This window comes from Chiloscyllium plagiosum, unplaced genomic scaffold (assembly GCF_037043375.1).
Source record: "Chiloscyllium plagiosum isolate Xiang-an unplaced genomic scaffold, Cpla_swu_hap1 HiC_scaffold_19, whole genome shotgun sequence".
Taxonomy (NCBI): Eukaryota; Metazoa; Chordata; class Chondrichthyes; order Orectolobiformes; family Hemiscylliidae; genus Chiloscyllium; species Chiloscyllium plagiosum.
The window spans coordinates 18,743,327-18,760,291 of record NW_028270157.1 but is presented as its reverse complement, the minus strand read 5'-3'; the positions used below and the strand labels follow the sequence as shown (position 1 = coordinate 18,760,291).

The following is a 16,965-nucleotide window of genomic DNA, read 5'->3' as shown; positions in this document are numbered from 1 at the left end:
CCCGACAGTGCGGCACTCCCTCAGTACTGAACCTCCCGACAGTGCGGCGCTCCCTCAGTACTGACCCTCCGACTGCGCGGCCCCCCCTCAGCACTGACCCTCCGACAGCGCGGCCCTCCCTCAGCACTGACCCTCCGACAGCGCGGCACTCCCTCAGCACTGACCCTCCGACAGCGCGGCACTCCCTCAGCACTGACCATCTGACAGCGCGGCACTCCCTCAGCACTGACCGTACAACAGCGTGGCACATCCTCAGCACTGACCCTCTGACAGCGCGGCACTCCCTCAGCACTGACCTTCTGACAGCGCGGCACTCCCTCAGCACTGACCCTCTGACAGTACGGCACTCCCTCAGCACTGACCCTCTGACAGTGCGGCACTCCCTCAGCACTGACCCTCCGACAGTGCGGCACTCCCTCAGCACTGACCCTCCCGACAGTGCGGCGCTCCCTCAGTACTGACCCTCCCGACAGTGCGGCGCTCCCTCAGTACTGAACCTCCGACAGCGCGGCCCCCCCTCAGCACTGACCCTCCGACAGCGCGGCACTCCCTCAGCACTGACCCTCCGACAGCGCGGCACTCCCTCAGCACTGACCCTCCGACAGCGCGGCACTCCCTCAGCACTGACCCTCCGACAGCGCGGCACTCCCTCAGCACTGACCGTACGACAGCGTGGCACATCCTCAGCACTGACCCTCTGACAGCGCGGCACTCCCTCTGCACTGACCTTCTGACAGCGCGGCACTCCCTCAGCACTGACCCTCTAACAGTACGGCACTCCCTCAGCACTGACCCTCTGACAGTGCGGCACTCCCTCAGCACTGACCCTCCGACAGTGCAGCACTCCCTCAGCACTGACCCTCCCGACAGTGCGGCACTCCCTCAGTACTGACCCTCCGACAGTGCGGCACTCCCTCAGTACTCACCCTCCGACAGTGCGGCACTCCCTCAGCACTGACCCTCTGACAGCGCGGCACTCCCTCAGCACTGACCATCTGACAGCGCGGCACTCCCTCAGCACTGACCGTCCGACAGCGTGGCACATCCTCAGCACTGACCCTCTGACAGTACGGCACTCCCTCAGCACTGACCCTCTGACAGTGCGACACTCCCTCAGCACTGACCCGCCGACAGTGCAGCACTCCCTCAGTACTGACCCTCCCGACTGTGCGGCACTCCCTCAGTACTGACCCTCCCGACAGTGCGGCACTCTCTCAGTATTGACCCTCCCGACAGTGCGGCACTCCCTCAGTACTGACCCTCCGACAGTGCGGCGCTCACTCAGTACTGACCCTCCCGACAGTGCGGCACTCTCTCAGTATTGACCCTCCCTCAGTACGGCGCTCCCTCAGTACGGCGCTCCCTCAGTACTGACCCTCCGACAGCGCGGCACTCCCTCAGTACTGACCCTCTGACAGCGCGGCACTCCCTCAGCACTGACCCTCCGACAGCGCGGCCCTCCCTCAGCACTGACCCTCCGACAGCGCGGCCCCCCCCTCAGCACTGGCCCTCCGACAGCGCGGCCCTCCCTCAGCACTGACCCTCCGACAGCGCGGCACTCCCTCAGCACTGACCCTCCCGACAGTGCGGCCCCCCCTCAGCACTGACCCTCCGACAGCGCGGCACTCCCTCAGCACTGACCCTCTGACAGCGCGGCACTCCCTCAGCACTGACCCTCTGACAGCGCGGCACTCCCTCAGCACTGACCCTCCGACAGCGCGGCACTCCCTCAGCACTGACCCTCCGACAGCGCTGCACTCCCTCAGCACTGACCTTCTGACAGCGCGGCACTCCCTCAGTCCTGACCCTCCGACAGCGCGGCGCTCCCTCAGTACTGACCCTCTGACAGTGCCCACTCCCTCAGCACTGACCTTCTGACAGCGCAGCACTCCCCCTCTGACAGCGTGGCACTCCCTCAGCACTGACCCTCCGACAGCGCGGCCCTCCATCAGCGCGGCACTCCCTCAGCACTGACCTTCGGACAGTGCGGCACTCCCTCAGCACTGACCCTCCGACAGCGCGGCCCTCCCTCAGCACTGACCCTCTGACAGCGCGGCACACCCTCAGCACTGACCCTCCGACAGCGCGGCACTCCCTCAGCACTGACCCTCCGAAAGCGGCCCCCCCTGAGCACTGACCCTCCGACAGCGCGGCCCTCCCTCAGCACTGACCCTCCGACAGCGCGGCCCTCCCTCAGCACTGACCCTCCGACAGCGCGGCCCTCCCTCAGCACTGACCCTCCGACAGCGCGGCCCTCCCTCAGCACTGACCCTCCGACAGCGCGGCCCTCCCTCAGCACTGACCCTCCGACAGAGCGCCCCTCCCTCAGCACTGACCCTCCGACAGAGCGCCCCTCCCTCAGCACTGACCCTCCGACAGAGCGCCCCTCCCTCAGCACTGACCCTCCGACAGAGTGCCCCTCCCTCAGCACTGACCCTCCGACAGCGCGCCCCTCCCTCAGCACTGACCCTCCGACAGCGCGCCCCTCCCTCAGCACTGACCCTCCGACAGCGCGGCCCTCCCTCAGCACTGACCCTCCGACAGCGCGGCCCTCCCTCAGCACTGACCAACCGACAGCGCGGCCCTCCCTCAGCACTGACCCTCCGACAGCGCGGCCCTCCCTCAGCACTGACCCTCCGACAGCGCGGCCCTCCCTCAGCACTGACCCTCCGACAGCGCGTCCCTCCCTCAGCACTGACCCTCCGACAGCGCGGCCCTCCCTCAGCACTGACCCTCTGACAGTTCCCACTCCCTCAGCACTGACCCTCCGACAGCGCGGCACTCCCTCAGCACTGACCCTCCGACAGCGCGGCACTCCCTCAGCACTGACCTTCTGACAGCGCGGCACTCCCTCAGTACTGACCCTCCGACAGCGCGGCCCTCCCTCAGCACTGACCCTCCGACAGCGCGGCACTCCCTCAGCACTGACCCTCCGACAGCGCGGCACTCCCTCAGCACTGACCCTCCGACAGCGCGGCACTCCCTCAGCACTGACCCTCGGACAGCGCGGCACTCCCTCAGTACTGACCCTCCGACAGTGCGGCACTCCCTCAGTACTGACCCTCCCGACAGCGCGGCACTCCCTCAGCACTGACCCTCCGACAGCGCGGCACTCCCTCAGCACTGACCCTCCGACAGCGCGGCACTCCCTCAGCACTGACCCTCGGACAGCGCGGCACTCCCTCAGTACTGACCCTCTGACAGTGCGGCACTCCCTCAGTACTGACCCTCCGACAGTGCGGCGCTCCCTCAGTACTGACCCTCCGACAGTGCGGCGCTCCCTCAGTACTGACCTGCCGACAGTGCGGCGCTCCCTCAGTACTGACCCTCCGACACCGCGGCCTTCCGTCAGCACTGACCCTCCGACAGCGCGGCACATCCTCAGCAGTGACCCTCCGACAGCGCGGCCCTCCCTCAGCACTGACCCTCCGACAGCGCGGCCCTCCCTCAGCACTGACCCTCCGACAGCGCGGCCCTCCCTCAGCACTGACCCTCCGAAAGCGCGGCCCTCCCTCAGCACTGACCCTCCGACAGCGCGGCCCTCCCTCAGCACTGACCGTCCGACAGAGCGCCCCTCCCTCAGCACTGACCCTCCGACAGAGCGCCCCTCCCTCAGCACTGACCCTCCGACAGTGCGGCACTCCCTCAGCCCTGACCCTCCCGACAGTGCGGCACTCTCTCAGTATTGACCCTCCCGACAGTGCGGCGCTCCCTCAGTACTGACCCTCCCGACAGTGCGGCACTCCCTCAGTACTGACCCTCCCGACAGTGCGGCACTCCCTCAGTACTGACCCTCCCGACAGTGCGGCACTCCCTCAGTACTGACCCTCCGACAGCGCGGCACTCCCTCAGTACTGACCCTCCGACAGCACGGTACTCCCTCAGCACTGACCCTCCCGACAGTGCGGCACTCCCTCAGCACTGACCCTCTGACAGTTCCCACTCCCTCAGCACTGACCCTCTGACAGTGCCCACTCCCTCAGCACTGACCCTCCCGACAGTGCTGCACTCCCTCAGCACTGACCCTCCGACAGCGCGGCACTCCCTCAGCACTGACCCTCCGACAGCGCGGCACTCCCTCAGCACTGACCTTCTGACAGCGCGGCACTCCCTCAGTACTGACCCTCCGACAGCGCGGCGCTCCCTCAGTACTGACCCTCTGACAGTGCCCACTCCCTCAGCACTGACCTTCTGACAGCGCAGCACTCCCGCAGCACTGACCCTCTGACAGCGTGGCACTCCCTCAGCACTGACCCTCCGACAGCGCGGCCCTCCATCAGCACTGACCCTCCGACAGCGCGGCACTCCCTCAGCACTGACCTTCGGACAGTGCGGCACTCCCTCAGCACTGACCCTCCGACAGCGCGGCCCTCCCTCAGCACTGACCCTCTGACAGCGCGGCACTGCCTCAGCACTGACCCTCCGACACCGCGGCCCTCCCTCAGCACTGACCCTCCGACAGCGCGGCACATCCTCAGCACTGACCCTCCGACAGCGCGGCACTCCCTCAGCAGTGACCCTCCGACAGCGCGGCACTCCCTCAGCACTGACCCTCCGAAAGCGGCCCCCCCTGAGCACTGACCCTCCGACAGCGCGGCCCTCCCTCAGCACTGACCCTCCGACAGCGCGGCCCTCCCTCAGCACTGACCCTCCGACAGCGCGGCCCTCCCTCAGCACTGACCCTCCGACAGCGCGGCCCTCCCTCAGCACTGACCCTCCGACAGAGCGCCCCTCCCTCAGCACTGACCCTCCGACAGAGCGCCCCTCCCTCAGCACTGACCCTCCGACAGCGCGCCCCTCCCTCAGCACTGACCCTCCGACAGCGGGCCCCTCCCTCAGCACTGACCCTCCGACAGCGCGGCCCTCCCTCAGCACTGACCCTCCGACAGCGCGGCCCTCCCTCAGCACTGACCAACCGACAGCGCGGCCCTCCCTCAGCACTGACCCTCCGACAGCGCGGCCCTCCCTCAGCACTGACCCTCCGACAGCGCGGCCCTCCCTCAGCACTGACCCTCCGACAGCGCGGCCCTCCCTCAGCACTGACCCTCCGACAGCGCGGCGCTCCCTCAGCACTGACCCTCCGACAGCGCGGCCCTCCCTCAGCACTCACCCTCCGACAGCGCGGCACTCCCTCAGCACTGACCCTCCGACAGCGCGGCACTCCCTCAGCACTGACCCTCCGACAGCGCGGCACTCCCTCAGCACTGACCCTCCGACAGCGCGGCACTCCCTCAGCACTGACCCTCCGACAGCGCGGCGCTCCCTCAGTACTGACCCTCCCGACAGTGCGGCACTCCCTCAGTACTGACTCTCCAGACAGTGCGGCGCTCCCTCAGTACTGACCCTCCGACAGTGCGGCGCTCCCTCAGTACTGACCCTCCCGACAGTACGGCGCTCCCTCAGTACTGACCCTCCTACAGTGCGGCGCTCCCTCAGTGCTGACCCTCCGACAGTGCGGCGCTCCCTCAGTACTGACCCTCTGACAGTTCCCACTCCCTCAGCACTGACCCTCTGACAGTGCCCACTCCCTCAGCACTGACCCTCCCGACAGTGCGGCACTCTCTCAGTATTGACCCTCCCGACAGTGCGGCGCTCCCTCAGTACTGACCCTCCCGACAGTGCGGCACTCCCTCAGTACTGACCCTCCCGACAGCGCGGCGCTCCCTCAGTACTGACCCTCCGACAGCGCGGCACTCCCTCAGTACTGACCCTCTGACAGCGCGGCACTCCCTCAGTACTGACCCTCCGACAGCGCGGCACTCCCTCAGTACTGACCCTCTGACAGCGCGGCACTCCCTCAGCACTGACCCTCCGACAGCGCGGCCCTCCCTCAGCACTCACCCTCCGACAGCACGGTACTCCCTCAGCACTGACCCTCTGACAGTTCCCACTCCCTCAGCACTGACCCTCTGACAGTGCCCACTCCCTCAGCACTGACCCTCCGACAGCGCGGCACTCCCTCAGCACTGACCCTCCGACAGCGCGGCACTCCCTCAGCACTGACCTTCTGACAGCGCGGCACTCCCTCAGTACTGACCCTCCGACAGCGCGGCGCTCCCTCAGTACTGACCCTCTGACAGTGCCCACTCCCTCAGCACTGACCTTCTGACAGCGCGGCACTCCCGCAGCACTGACCCTCTGACAGCGTGGCACTCCCTCAGCACTGACCCTCCGACAGCGCGGCCCTCCATCAGCACTGACCCTCCGACAGCGCGGCCCTCCCTCAGCACTGACCCTCCGACAGCGCGGCCCTCCCTCAGCACTGACCCTCTGACAGCGCGGCACACCCTCAGCACTGACACTCCGACACCGCGGCCCTCCCTCAGCACTGACCCTCCGACAGCGCGGCACATCCTCAGCACTGACCCTCCGACAGCGCGGCACTCCCTCAGCAGTGACCCTCCGACAGCGCGGCCCTCCCTCAGCACTGACCCTCCGACAGCGCGGCCCCCCCTGAGCACTGACACTCCGACAGCGCGGCCCTCCCTCAGCACTGACCCTCCGACAGCGCGGCCCTCCCTCAGCACTGACCCTCCGACAGCGCGACCCTCCCTCAGCACTGACCCTCCGACAGAGCGCCCCTCCCTCAGCACTCACCCACCGACAGAGCGCCCCTCCCTCAGCACTGACCCTCCGACAGCGCGCCCCTCCCTCAGCACTGACCCTCCGACAGCGGGCCCCTCCCTCAGCACTGACCCTCCGACAGCGCGGCCCTCCCTCAGCACTGACCCTCCGACAGCGCGGCCCTCCCTCAGCACTAACCCTCCGACAGCGCGGCCCTCCCTCAGCACTGACCCTCCGACAGCGCGGCCCTCCCTCAGCACTGACCCTCCGACAGCGCGGCCCTCCCTCAGCACTGACCCTCCGACAGCGCGGCCCTCCCTCAGCACTGACCCTCCGACAGCGCGGCCCTCCCTCAGCACTGACCCTCCGACAGCGCGGCCCTCCCTCAGCACTCACCCTCCGACAGCGCGGCACTCCCTCAGCACTGACCCTCCGACAGCGCGGCGCTCCCTCAGTACTGACCCTCCCGACAGTGCGGCACTCCCTCAGTACTGACTCCCCAGACAGTGCGGCGCTCCCTCAGTACTGACCCTCCGACAGTGCGGTGCTCCCTCAGTACTGACCCTCCCGACAGTGCGGCGCTTCCTCAGTACTGACCCTGCTACAGTGCGGCGCTCCCTCAGTGCTGACCCTCCGACAGTGCGGCGCTCCCTCAGTACTGACCCTCTGACAGTTCCCACTCCCTCAGCACTGACCCTCTGACAGTGCCCACTCCCTCAGCACTGACCCTCCCGACAGTGCGGCACTCTCTCAGTATTGACCCTCCCGACAGTGCGGCGCTCCCTCAGTACTGACCCTCCCGACAGTGCGGCACTCCCTCAGTACTGACCCTCCCGACAGCGCGGCGCTCCCTCAGTACTGACCCTCCGACAGCGCGGCACTCCCTCAGTACTGACCCTCTGACAGCGCGGCACTCCCTCAGCACTCACCCTCCGACAGCGCGGCACTCCCTCAGCACTCACCCTCCGACAGCGCGGCCCCCCCTCAGCACTGACCCTCCGACAGCGCGGCCCTCCCTCAGCACTGACCCTCCGACAGTGCGGCACTCCCTCAGCACTGACCCTCCTGACAGTGCGGCACTCCCTCAGCACTGACCCTCCTGACAGCGCGGCACTCCCTCAGCACTGACTCTCTGACAGCGCGGCACTCCCTCAGCACTGACCGTCCGACAGCGTGGCACATCCTCAGCACTGACCCTCTGACAGTGCGGCACTCCCTCAGTACTGACCCTCCCGACAGTGCGGCACTCTCTCAGTATTGACACTCCCGACAGTGCGGCGCTCCCTCAGTACTGACCCTCCCGACAGTGCGGCACTCCCTCAGTACTGAACCTCCCGACAGTGCGGCGCTCCCTCAGTACTGACCCTCCGACTGCGCGGCCCCCCCTCAGCACTGACCCTCCGACAGCGCGGCCCTCCCTCAGCACTGACCCTCCGACAGCGCGGCACTCCCTCAGCACTGACCCTCCGACAGCGCGGCACTCCCTCAGCACTGACCATCTGACAGCGCGGTACTCCCTCAGCACTGACCGTACAACAGCGTGGCACATCCTCAGCACTGACCCTCTGACAGCGCGGCACTCCCTCAGCACTGACCTTCTGACAGCGCGGCACTCCCTCAGCACTGACCCTCTGACAGTACGGCACTCCCTCAGCACTGACCCTCTGACAGTGCGGCACTCCCTCAGCACTGACCCTCCGACAGTGCGGCACTCCCTCAGCACTGACCCTCCCGACAGTGCGGCGCTCCCTCAGTACTGACCCTCCCGACAGTGCGGCGCTCCCTCAGTACTGAACCTCCGACAGCGCGGCCCCCCCTCAGCACTGACCCTCCGACAGCGCGGCACTCCCTCAGCACTGACCCTCCGACAGCGCGGCACTCCCTCAGCACTGACCCTCCGACAGCGCGGCACTCCCTCAGCACTGACCCTCCGACAGCGCGGCACTCCCTCAGCACTGACCGTACGACAGCGTGGCACATCCTCAGCACTGACCCTCTGACAGCGCGGCACTCCCTCTGCACTGACCTTCTGACAGCGCGGCACTCCCTCAGCACTGACCCTCTGACAGTGCGGCGCTCCCTCAGTACTGACCCTCCCGACAGTGCGGCGCTCCCTCAGTACTGAACCTCCGACAGCGCGGCCCCCCCTCAGCACTGACCCTCCGACAGCGCGGCACTCCCTCAGCACTGACCCTCCGACAGCGCGGCACTCCCTCAGCACTGACCCTCCGACAGCGCGGCACTCCCTCAGCACTGACCCTCCGACAGCGCGGCACTCCCTCAGCACTGACCGTACGACAGCGTGGCACATCCTCAGCACTGACCCTCTGACAGCGCGGCACTCCCTCTGCACTGACCTTCTGACAGCGCGGCACTCCCTCAGCACTGACCCTCTAACAGTACGGCACTCCCTCAGCACTGACCCTCTGACAGTGCGGCACTCCCTCAGCACTGACCCTCCGACAGTGCAGCACTCCCTCAGCACTGACCCTCCCGACAGTGCGGCACTCCCTCAGTACTGACCCTCCGACAGTGCGGCACTCCCTCAGTACTCACCCTCCGACAGTGCGGCACTCCCTCAGCACTGACCCTCTGACAGCGCGGCACTCCCTCAGCACTGACCCTCTGACAGCGCGGCACTCCCTCAGCACTGACCATCTGACAGCGCGGCACTCCCTCAGCACTGACCGTCCGACAGCGTGGCACATCCTCAGCACTGACCCTCTGACAGTACGGCACTCCCTCAGCACTGACCCTCTGACAGTGCGACACTCCCTCAGCACTGACCCGCCGACAGTGCAGCACTCCCTCAGTACTGACCCTCCCGACTGTGCGGCACTCCCTCAGTACTGACCCTCCCGACAGTGCGGCACTCCCTCAGTACTGACCCTCCCGACAGTGCGGCACTCCCTCAGTACTGACCCTCCGACAGTGCGGCACTCCCTCAGTACTGACCCTCCCGACAGTGCGGCACTCTCTCAGTATTGACCCTCCCGACAGTGCGGCACTCCCTCAGTACTGACCCTCCGACAGTGCGGCGCTCACTCAGTACTGACCCTCCCGACAGTGCGGCACTCTCTCAGTATTGACCCTCCCTCAGTACGGCGCTCCCTCAGTACGGCGCTCCCTCAGTACTGAGCCTCTGACAGCGCGGCACTCCCTCAGCACTGACCCCCCGACAGCGCGGCCCTCCCTCAGCACTGACCCTCCGACAGCGCGGCCCCCCCCTCAGCACTGGCCCTCCGACAGCGCGGCCCTCCCTCAGCACTGACCCTCCGACAGCGCGGCACTCCCTCAGCACTGACCCTCCCGACAGCGCGGCACTCCCTCAGCACTGACCCTCTGACAGCGCGGCACTCCCTCAGCACTGACCATCCGACAGCGTGGCACATCCTCAGCACTGACCCTCTGACAGCGCGGCACTCCCTCAGCACTGACCTTCTGACAGCGCGGCACTCCCTCAGCACTGACCCTCTGACAGTACGGCACTCCCTCAGCACTGACCCTCTGACAGTACGGCACTCCCTCAGCACTGACCCGCCGACAGTGCAGCACTCCCTCAGTACTGACCCTCCCGACAGTGCGGCACTCCCTCAGTACTGACCCTCCCGACAGTGCGGCACTCCCTCAGTACTGACCCTCCCGACAGTGCGGCACTCCCTCAGTACTGACCCTCCCGACAGTGCGGCACTCTCTCAGTATTGACCCTCCCGACAGTGCGGCACTCCCTCAGTACTGACCCTCCCGACAGTGCGGCGCTCCCACAGTACTGACCCTCCGACAGCGCGGCACTCCCTCAGTACTGACCCTCCGACAGCGCGGCACTCCCTCAGCACTGACCCTCCGACAGCGCGGCCCTCCCTCAGCACTGACCCTCCGACAGCGCGGCACTCCCTCAGCACTGACCCTCCGACAGCGCGGCCCTCCCTCAGCACTGACCCTCCCGACAGTGCGGCCCCCCCTCAGCACTGACCCTCCGACAGCGCGGCACTCCCTCAGCACTGACCCTCTGACAGCGCGGCACTCCCTCAGCACTGACCATCTGACAGCGCGGCACTCCCTCAGCACTGACCGTCCGACAGCGTGGCACATCCTCAGCACTGACCCTCTGACAGCGCGGCACTCCCTCAGCACTGACCCTCTGACAGCGCGGCACTCCCTCAGCACTGACCCTCCGACAGCGCGGCACTCCCTCAGCACTGACCCTCCGACAGCGCGGCCCTCCCTCAGCACTGACCCTCCCGACAGTGCGGCCCCCCCTCAGCACTGACCCTCCGACAGCGCGGCACTCCCTCAGCACTGACCCTCTGACAGCGCGGCACTCCCTCAGCACTGACCATCTGACAGCGCGGCACTCCCTCAGCACTGACAGTCCGACAGCGTGGCACATCCTCAGCACTGACCCTCTGACAGCGCGGCACTCCCTCAGCACTGACCCTCTGACAGCGCGGCACTCCCTCAGCACTGACCCTCCGACAGCGCGGCACTCCCTCAGCACTGACCCTCCGACAGCGCGGCACTCCCTCAGCACTGACCTTCTGACAGCGCGGCACTCCCTCAGCACTGACCCTCCGACAGCGCGGCACTCCCTCAGCACTGACCCTCTGACAGCGCGGCACTCCCTCAGCACTGACCCGCCGACAGTACGGCACTCCCTCAGCACTGACCCGCCGACAGTGCGGCACTCCCTCAGCACTGACCCTCCCGACAGTGCGGCACTCCCTCAGTACTGACCCTCCCGACAGTGCGGCACTCCCTCAGTCCTGACCCTCCCGACAGTGCGGCACTCTCTCAGTATTGACCCTCCGACAGTGTGGCGCTCCCTCAGCACTGACCCTCCGACAGTGCGGCACTCCCTCAGTACTGACCCTCCGACAGTGCGGCACTCCCTCAGTACTGACCCTCCCGACAGTGCGGCACTCTCTCAGTATTGACCCTCCCGACAGTGCGGCACTCCCTCAGTACTGACCCTCCGACAGTGCGGCGCTCACTCAGTACTGACCCTCCCGACAGTGCGGCACTCTCTCAGTATTGACCCTCCCTCAGTACGGCGCTCCCTCAGTACTGACCCTCCGACAGCGCGGCACTCCCTCAGTACTGACCCTCTGACAGCGCGGCACTCCCTCAGCACTGACCCTCCGACAGCGCGGCCCTCCCTCAGCACTGACCCTCCGACAGCGCGGCCCCCCCCTCAGCACTGGCCCTCCGACAGCGCGGCCCTCCCTCAGTACTGACCCTCCCGACAGTGCGGCACTCCCTCAGTACTGACCCTCCCGACAGTGCGGCACTCTCTCAGTATTGACCCTCCCGACAGTGCGGCACTCCCTCAGTACTGACCCTCCCGACAGTGCGGCGCTCCCACAGTACTGACCCTCCGACAGCGCGGCACTCCCTCAGTACTGACCCTCCGACAGCGCGGCACTCCCTCAGCACTGACCCTCCGACAGCGCGGCCCTCCCTCAGCACTGACCCTCCGACAGCGCGGCACTCCCTCAGCACTGACCCTCCGACAGCGCGGCCCTCCCTCAGCACTGACCCTCCCGACAGTGCGGCCCCCCCTCAGCACTGACCCTCCGACAGCGCGGCACTCCCTCAGCACTGACCCTCTGACAGCGCGGCACTCCCTCAGCACTGACCCTCTGACAGCGCGGCACTCCCTCAGCACTGACCATCTGACAGCGCGGCACTCCCTCAGCACTGACCGTCTGACAGCGTGGCACATCCTCAGCACTGACCCTCTGACAGCGCGGCACTCCCTCAGCACTGACCCTCTGACAGCGCGGCACTCCCTCAGCACTGACCCTCCGACAGCGCGGCACTCCCTCAGCACTGACCCTCCGACAGCGCGGCACTCCCTCAGCACTGACCCTCCGACAGCGCGGCCCTCCCTCAGCACTGACCCTCCCGACAGTGCGGCCCCCCCTCAGCACTGACCCTCCGACAGCGCGGCACTCCCTCAGCACTGACCCTCTGACAGCGCGGCACTCCCTCAGCACTGACCCTCTGACAGCGCGGCACTCCCTCAGCACTGACCATCTGACAGCGCGGCACTCCCTCAGCACTGACCGTCCGACAGCGTGGCACATCCTCAGCACTGACCCTCTGACAGCGCGGCACTCCCTCAGCACTGACCCTCTGACAGCGCGGCACTCCCTCAGCACTGACCCTCTGACAGCGCGGCACTCCCTCAGCACTGACCTTCTGACAGCGCGGCACTCCCTCAGCACTGACCCTCCGACAGCGCGGCACTCCCTCAGCACTGACCCTCTGACAGTGCGGCACTCCCTCAGCACTGACCCGCCGACAGTACGGCACTCCCTCAGCACTGACCCGCCGACAGTGCGGCACTCCCTCAGTACTGACCCTCCGACAGCGTGGCACTCCCTCAGCACTGACCATCTGACAGCGCGGCACTCCCTCAGCACTGACCGTCCGACAGCGTGGCACATCCTCAGCACTGACCCTCTGACAGCGCGGCACTCCCTCAGCACTGACCCTCTGACAGCGCGGCACTCCCTCAGCACTGACCCTCTGACAGCGCGGCACTCCCTCAGCACTGACCCGCCGACAGTGCGGCACTCCCTCAGCACTGACCCGCCGACAGTGCGGCACTCCCTCAGTACTGACCCTCCCGACAGTGCGGCACTCCCTCAGTACTGACCCTCCCGACAGTGCGGCACTCCCTCAGTACTGACCCTCCCGACAGTGCGGCACTCCCTCAGTACTGACCCTCCCGACAGTGCGGCACTCCCTCAGTCCTGACCCTCCCGACAGTGCGGCACTCTCTCAGTACTGACCCTCCGACAGTGTGGCGCTCCCTCAGCACTGACCCTCCGACAGTGCGGCACTCCCTCAGTACTGACCCTCCGACAGTGCGGCACTCCCTCAGTACTGACCCTCCCGACAGTGCGGCACTCCCTCAGTACTGACCCTCCCGACAGTGTGGCACTCCCTCAGCACTGACCCTCTGACAGTGCGGCACTCCCTCAGCACTGACCCGCCGACAGTACGGCACTCCCTCAGCACTGACCCGCCGACAGTGCGGCGCTCCCTCAGTACTGACCCTCCCGACAGTGCGGCACTCCCTCAGTACTGACCCTCCCGACAGTGCGGCACTCCCTCAGTCCTGACCCTCCCGACAGTGCGGCACTCTCTCAGTACTGACCCTCCCGACAGTGCGGCACTCCCTCAGTACTGACCCTCCGACAGTGCGGCACTCCCTCAGCACTGACCCTCTGACAGTGCGGCACTCCCTCAGTACTGACCCTCCGACAGTGCGGCACTCCCTCAGTACTGACCCTCCGACAGTGCGGCACTCCCTCAGTACTGACCCTCCGACAGTGCGGCACTCCCTCAGCACTGACCCTCCGACAGTGCGGCACTCCCTCAGTACTGACCCTCCGACAGTGCGGCACTCCCTCAGCACTGACCCTCCGACAGTGCGGCACTCCCTCAGTGCTGACCCTCCGACAGTGCGGCACTCCCTCAGTACTGACCCTCCGACAGTGCGGCACTCCCTCAGTACTGACCCTCCCGACAGTGCGGCACTGCCTTTACCCGATTCCTGACCTTGTCCGGGGTTTCCTTGGCCACCCCGCGGGGGACCCAGCTAACACACGGGCTCAGGCTGCTCATGCCGCTCGAAGGGACGATAGCGGCTGCAGTTGGTTTTCTTGTCGGCGGGAAAGGCCGGTGCGAACTCTCCCCAATGGCCGCGTGGCCCTCAGCGACAACAAGAGCACGCGGAACTTCCGGGAGCTCACTTCCGGCAGAAACCCCGCCTTTCCCCATTGATCCCGCCCTTCAGCTTTGGCCCCGCCCCACCACATCTGTCCCCGACCGTCCGTCTGACCCCGCCCATTAATGGGCGTTCCTGCTGTGATGTAATGTGTGCCCCCGCCCCGTCCGTCTGACCCCGCCCATTAGTGGGCGTTCCTGCTCTGTGATGTAATGTGTGCCCCCGCCCCGTCCGTCTGACCCCGCCCCTTAGTGGGCGTTCCTGCTCTGTGATGTAAAGTCTGATCTCAGTGTTGGTTCCTGGTTGAAGGAGCATACCCACCATCTACAAGGGACGGTGCAGACTGAGATGGAATTCTCATCACCTGCCTGGATGAATGCAGACCCAACAACACTCAAGAAGCTGGACAACGCAGCCCGCTTTATTGGCACCACATCCACAAACATTCACTCCCTCCACCACTCAGTAGCAGCAGTGTGTACCATCCAAAAGATTCACTGCAGAAAATCATCAGGATTCCATCAAACATCTTCCTAACCCGAAGCCTTCACCATAATCACGGATACATGGGAATTCCATCCCCTTGTAAGCTCCCCTTCAAGTTTACACACCATCCTGACTTGGAACTGTATCCCTATTACAACTTTGTCACCGGGTCCTGAAACTTTCTCCCTAACAGCACTGTGTTTATACTTAAAACACATGGACTGCAGCTAGGCTAGCATCTACTTCCATCTATTGTTGCCCTTGAGAAGGTAACAGTGAGCCACTAAGTCAAAAAAATGTGTGGGGAACCTCCAGATAATGGTATTCTGATTTATTTGATGCCCTTGACCTTCTCTGTGGTAAAGATCATGGGTTTGGAACATTATTATCTAAGGAGCCTTGGTGTGTTGTTGCTATGCATCTTGTAAAGGATGATGTGGAGGTTCCGGTGTTTGACTGGGGTGGACAAAGTTAGAAATCACACAATACCAGGTTATAGTACTACAGTTTAATTTGGAAGCACTAGGTTTCGGAGCACTGCTCCTTCATCAGGTGGTTGTGGAGCTCTACAGCTACCTGATGAAGGAGCAGCGCTCAGAAGCTAGTGCTTCCAAATAAACCTGGTGGACTATAACCTGGTGTTGCGTGATTTTTAACTTTCTTGTACATGATTCAAACTGCAGCCACTGGTGGTGAAGACAGGAAATGTTTAGTCTACATGAAATATCAATCAAACAGGATTATTTGTCCAGATGATGTCAAACTTCATGTAAGTCGAGAGTATTCTATCACACTACTGACTTGTGCCTTGTTGGAGAGGATTTGGGGAGTCAGGAAATGAGTTAATTGCTGCAGAATTCCGAGACTCTGACCTGCTGTTGCTGTCACTTGTATGGTTGGTTAGTTTCAGTTATTGGTTAATGGTATTATCTCAAGATATACAGGTTATCCAGGAATGGTATCTGTTGAATGTCAAAGGGCAATGGTTGGATTCTTTCACTGGAGATGGTCATTGCCTGGCACTTTTACAGTGAGAATTCTACTTGTCATTAATCAATCTAAACAAGGTATAGCTGTGTTAAGAGACTGAGTTCTTCAGTACCTGATCCAAAGAAAGGGAGTTCATAGAATGCTTACATGATGGCTTTTTGGAACAGGTTGTGATGGAGTCCCCAAGGGAGCAGGCTATTCCGGACTTAGTGCTATGTAATGAGCCAGACTTTATAAAAGATCTTGAAGTAAGGGAACACTTGGGAGGCAGCGATCATAATATGGTAGAGATTAGTCTGCAGTTTGAAAGAGAGAAGGCAAAATTGTGGTAGGGATTAGACAGCCATGGCTGATAAAGGAACTCAGGAAATGTATCATGGAAAATGTCAGAGCCTATAAAGTGGCCAAGAGCACTGGGAAATCAGAAGATTTGGAAGACTCCAAAAACAAACAGAGGATAACAAAGAGAGAAATAAGGAAGGAGAGAATCAAATATAAAGGTAAGCTAGCCAGTAATATTAGAACTGATAGTAAAAGTTTCATTCAACAGATAAGAAACAAACGAGACACAAAAGTCAAAATTGGGCTGCTCCAAGTTGATGCAGGAAGGCTAGTGATGGGAGAAATAGCTGACGAACTTAATACTTTCTATCAGTTCACAGTGGAAGACATGAGTAATATCCCAACAATTAAGGAGAGTCAAGGGGCAGAGATGCATATGGTAGCCATTACAAAAGAGAAAGTGCTAGAATAGCTAAAAGGTCTAAAAATTGATAAATCTCCTGGCCCTGATGAGCTACATCCTAGAGTTCTGAGGGAGATGGACAAAGAAATAGCAGAGGCGTTGGTTGTAATCTTTCAAAAATCACTGGAGTCAGGGAAAGTCCCAGGTGATTGGAAAATCGCTGTTGTAACCCCCTTGTTCAAGAAAGGATCAAGACAAAAATGGAAAATTATAGACCGATTGGTCTAACCTCAATTGTTGGTAAAATTCTAGAATCCATCGTGAAGGATGAGATTTCTAAATTCTTGGAAGTGCAGGGTCGGATTAGAACAAATCAGCATGGATTTAGTAAGGGGAGGTCGTGCCTGACAAACCTGTTAGAATTCTTTGAAGAGGTAACAAGTAGGTTAGACCAGGGAAACCCAGTGGATGTTATCTACCTAGATTTCCAAAAGGCCTTTGA

The 16,965-nt window shown here is 63.5% G+C and overlaps 1 protein-coding gene across 1 annotated transcript in view; it reads right to left on the bottom strand.

Annotated features, from left to right (window-relative positions):
- pwp1 (PWP1 homolog, endonuclein) overlaps positions 1 to 14,299 on the bottom strand; it is an 89,814-nt gene extending 75,515 nt beyond the window's left edge. The window contains exon 1 of the mRNA XM_043709852.2: positions 14,134 to 14,299. Coding sequence (XP_043565787.2) covers positions 14,134 to 14,199 — 66 coding nt within the window. The 5' untranslated portion in view covers positions 14,200 to 14,299. The remainder of the gene's footprint in view (positions 1 to 14,133) is intronic.
- Between the last annotated feature and the right edge of the window lie 2,666 nt (positions 14,300 to 16,965).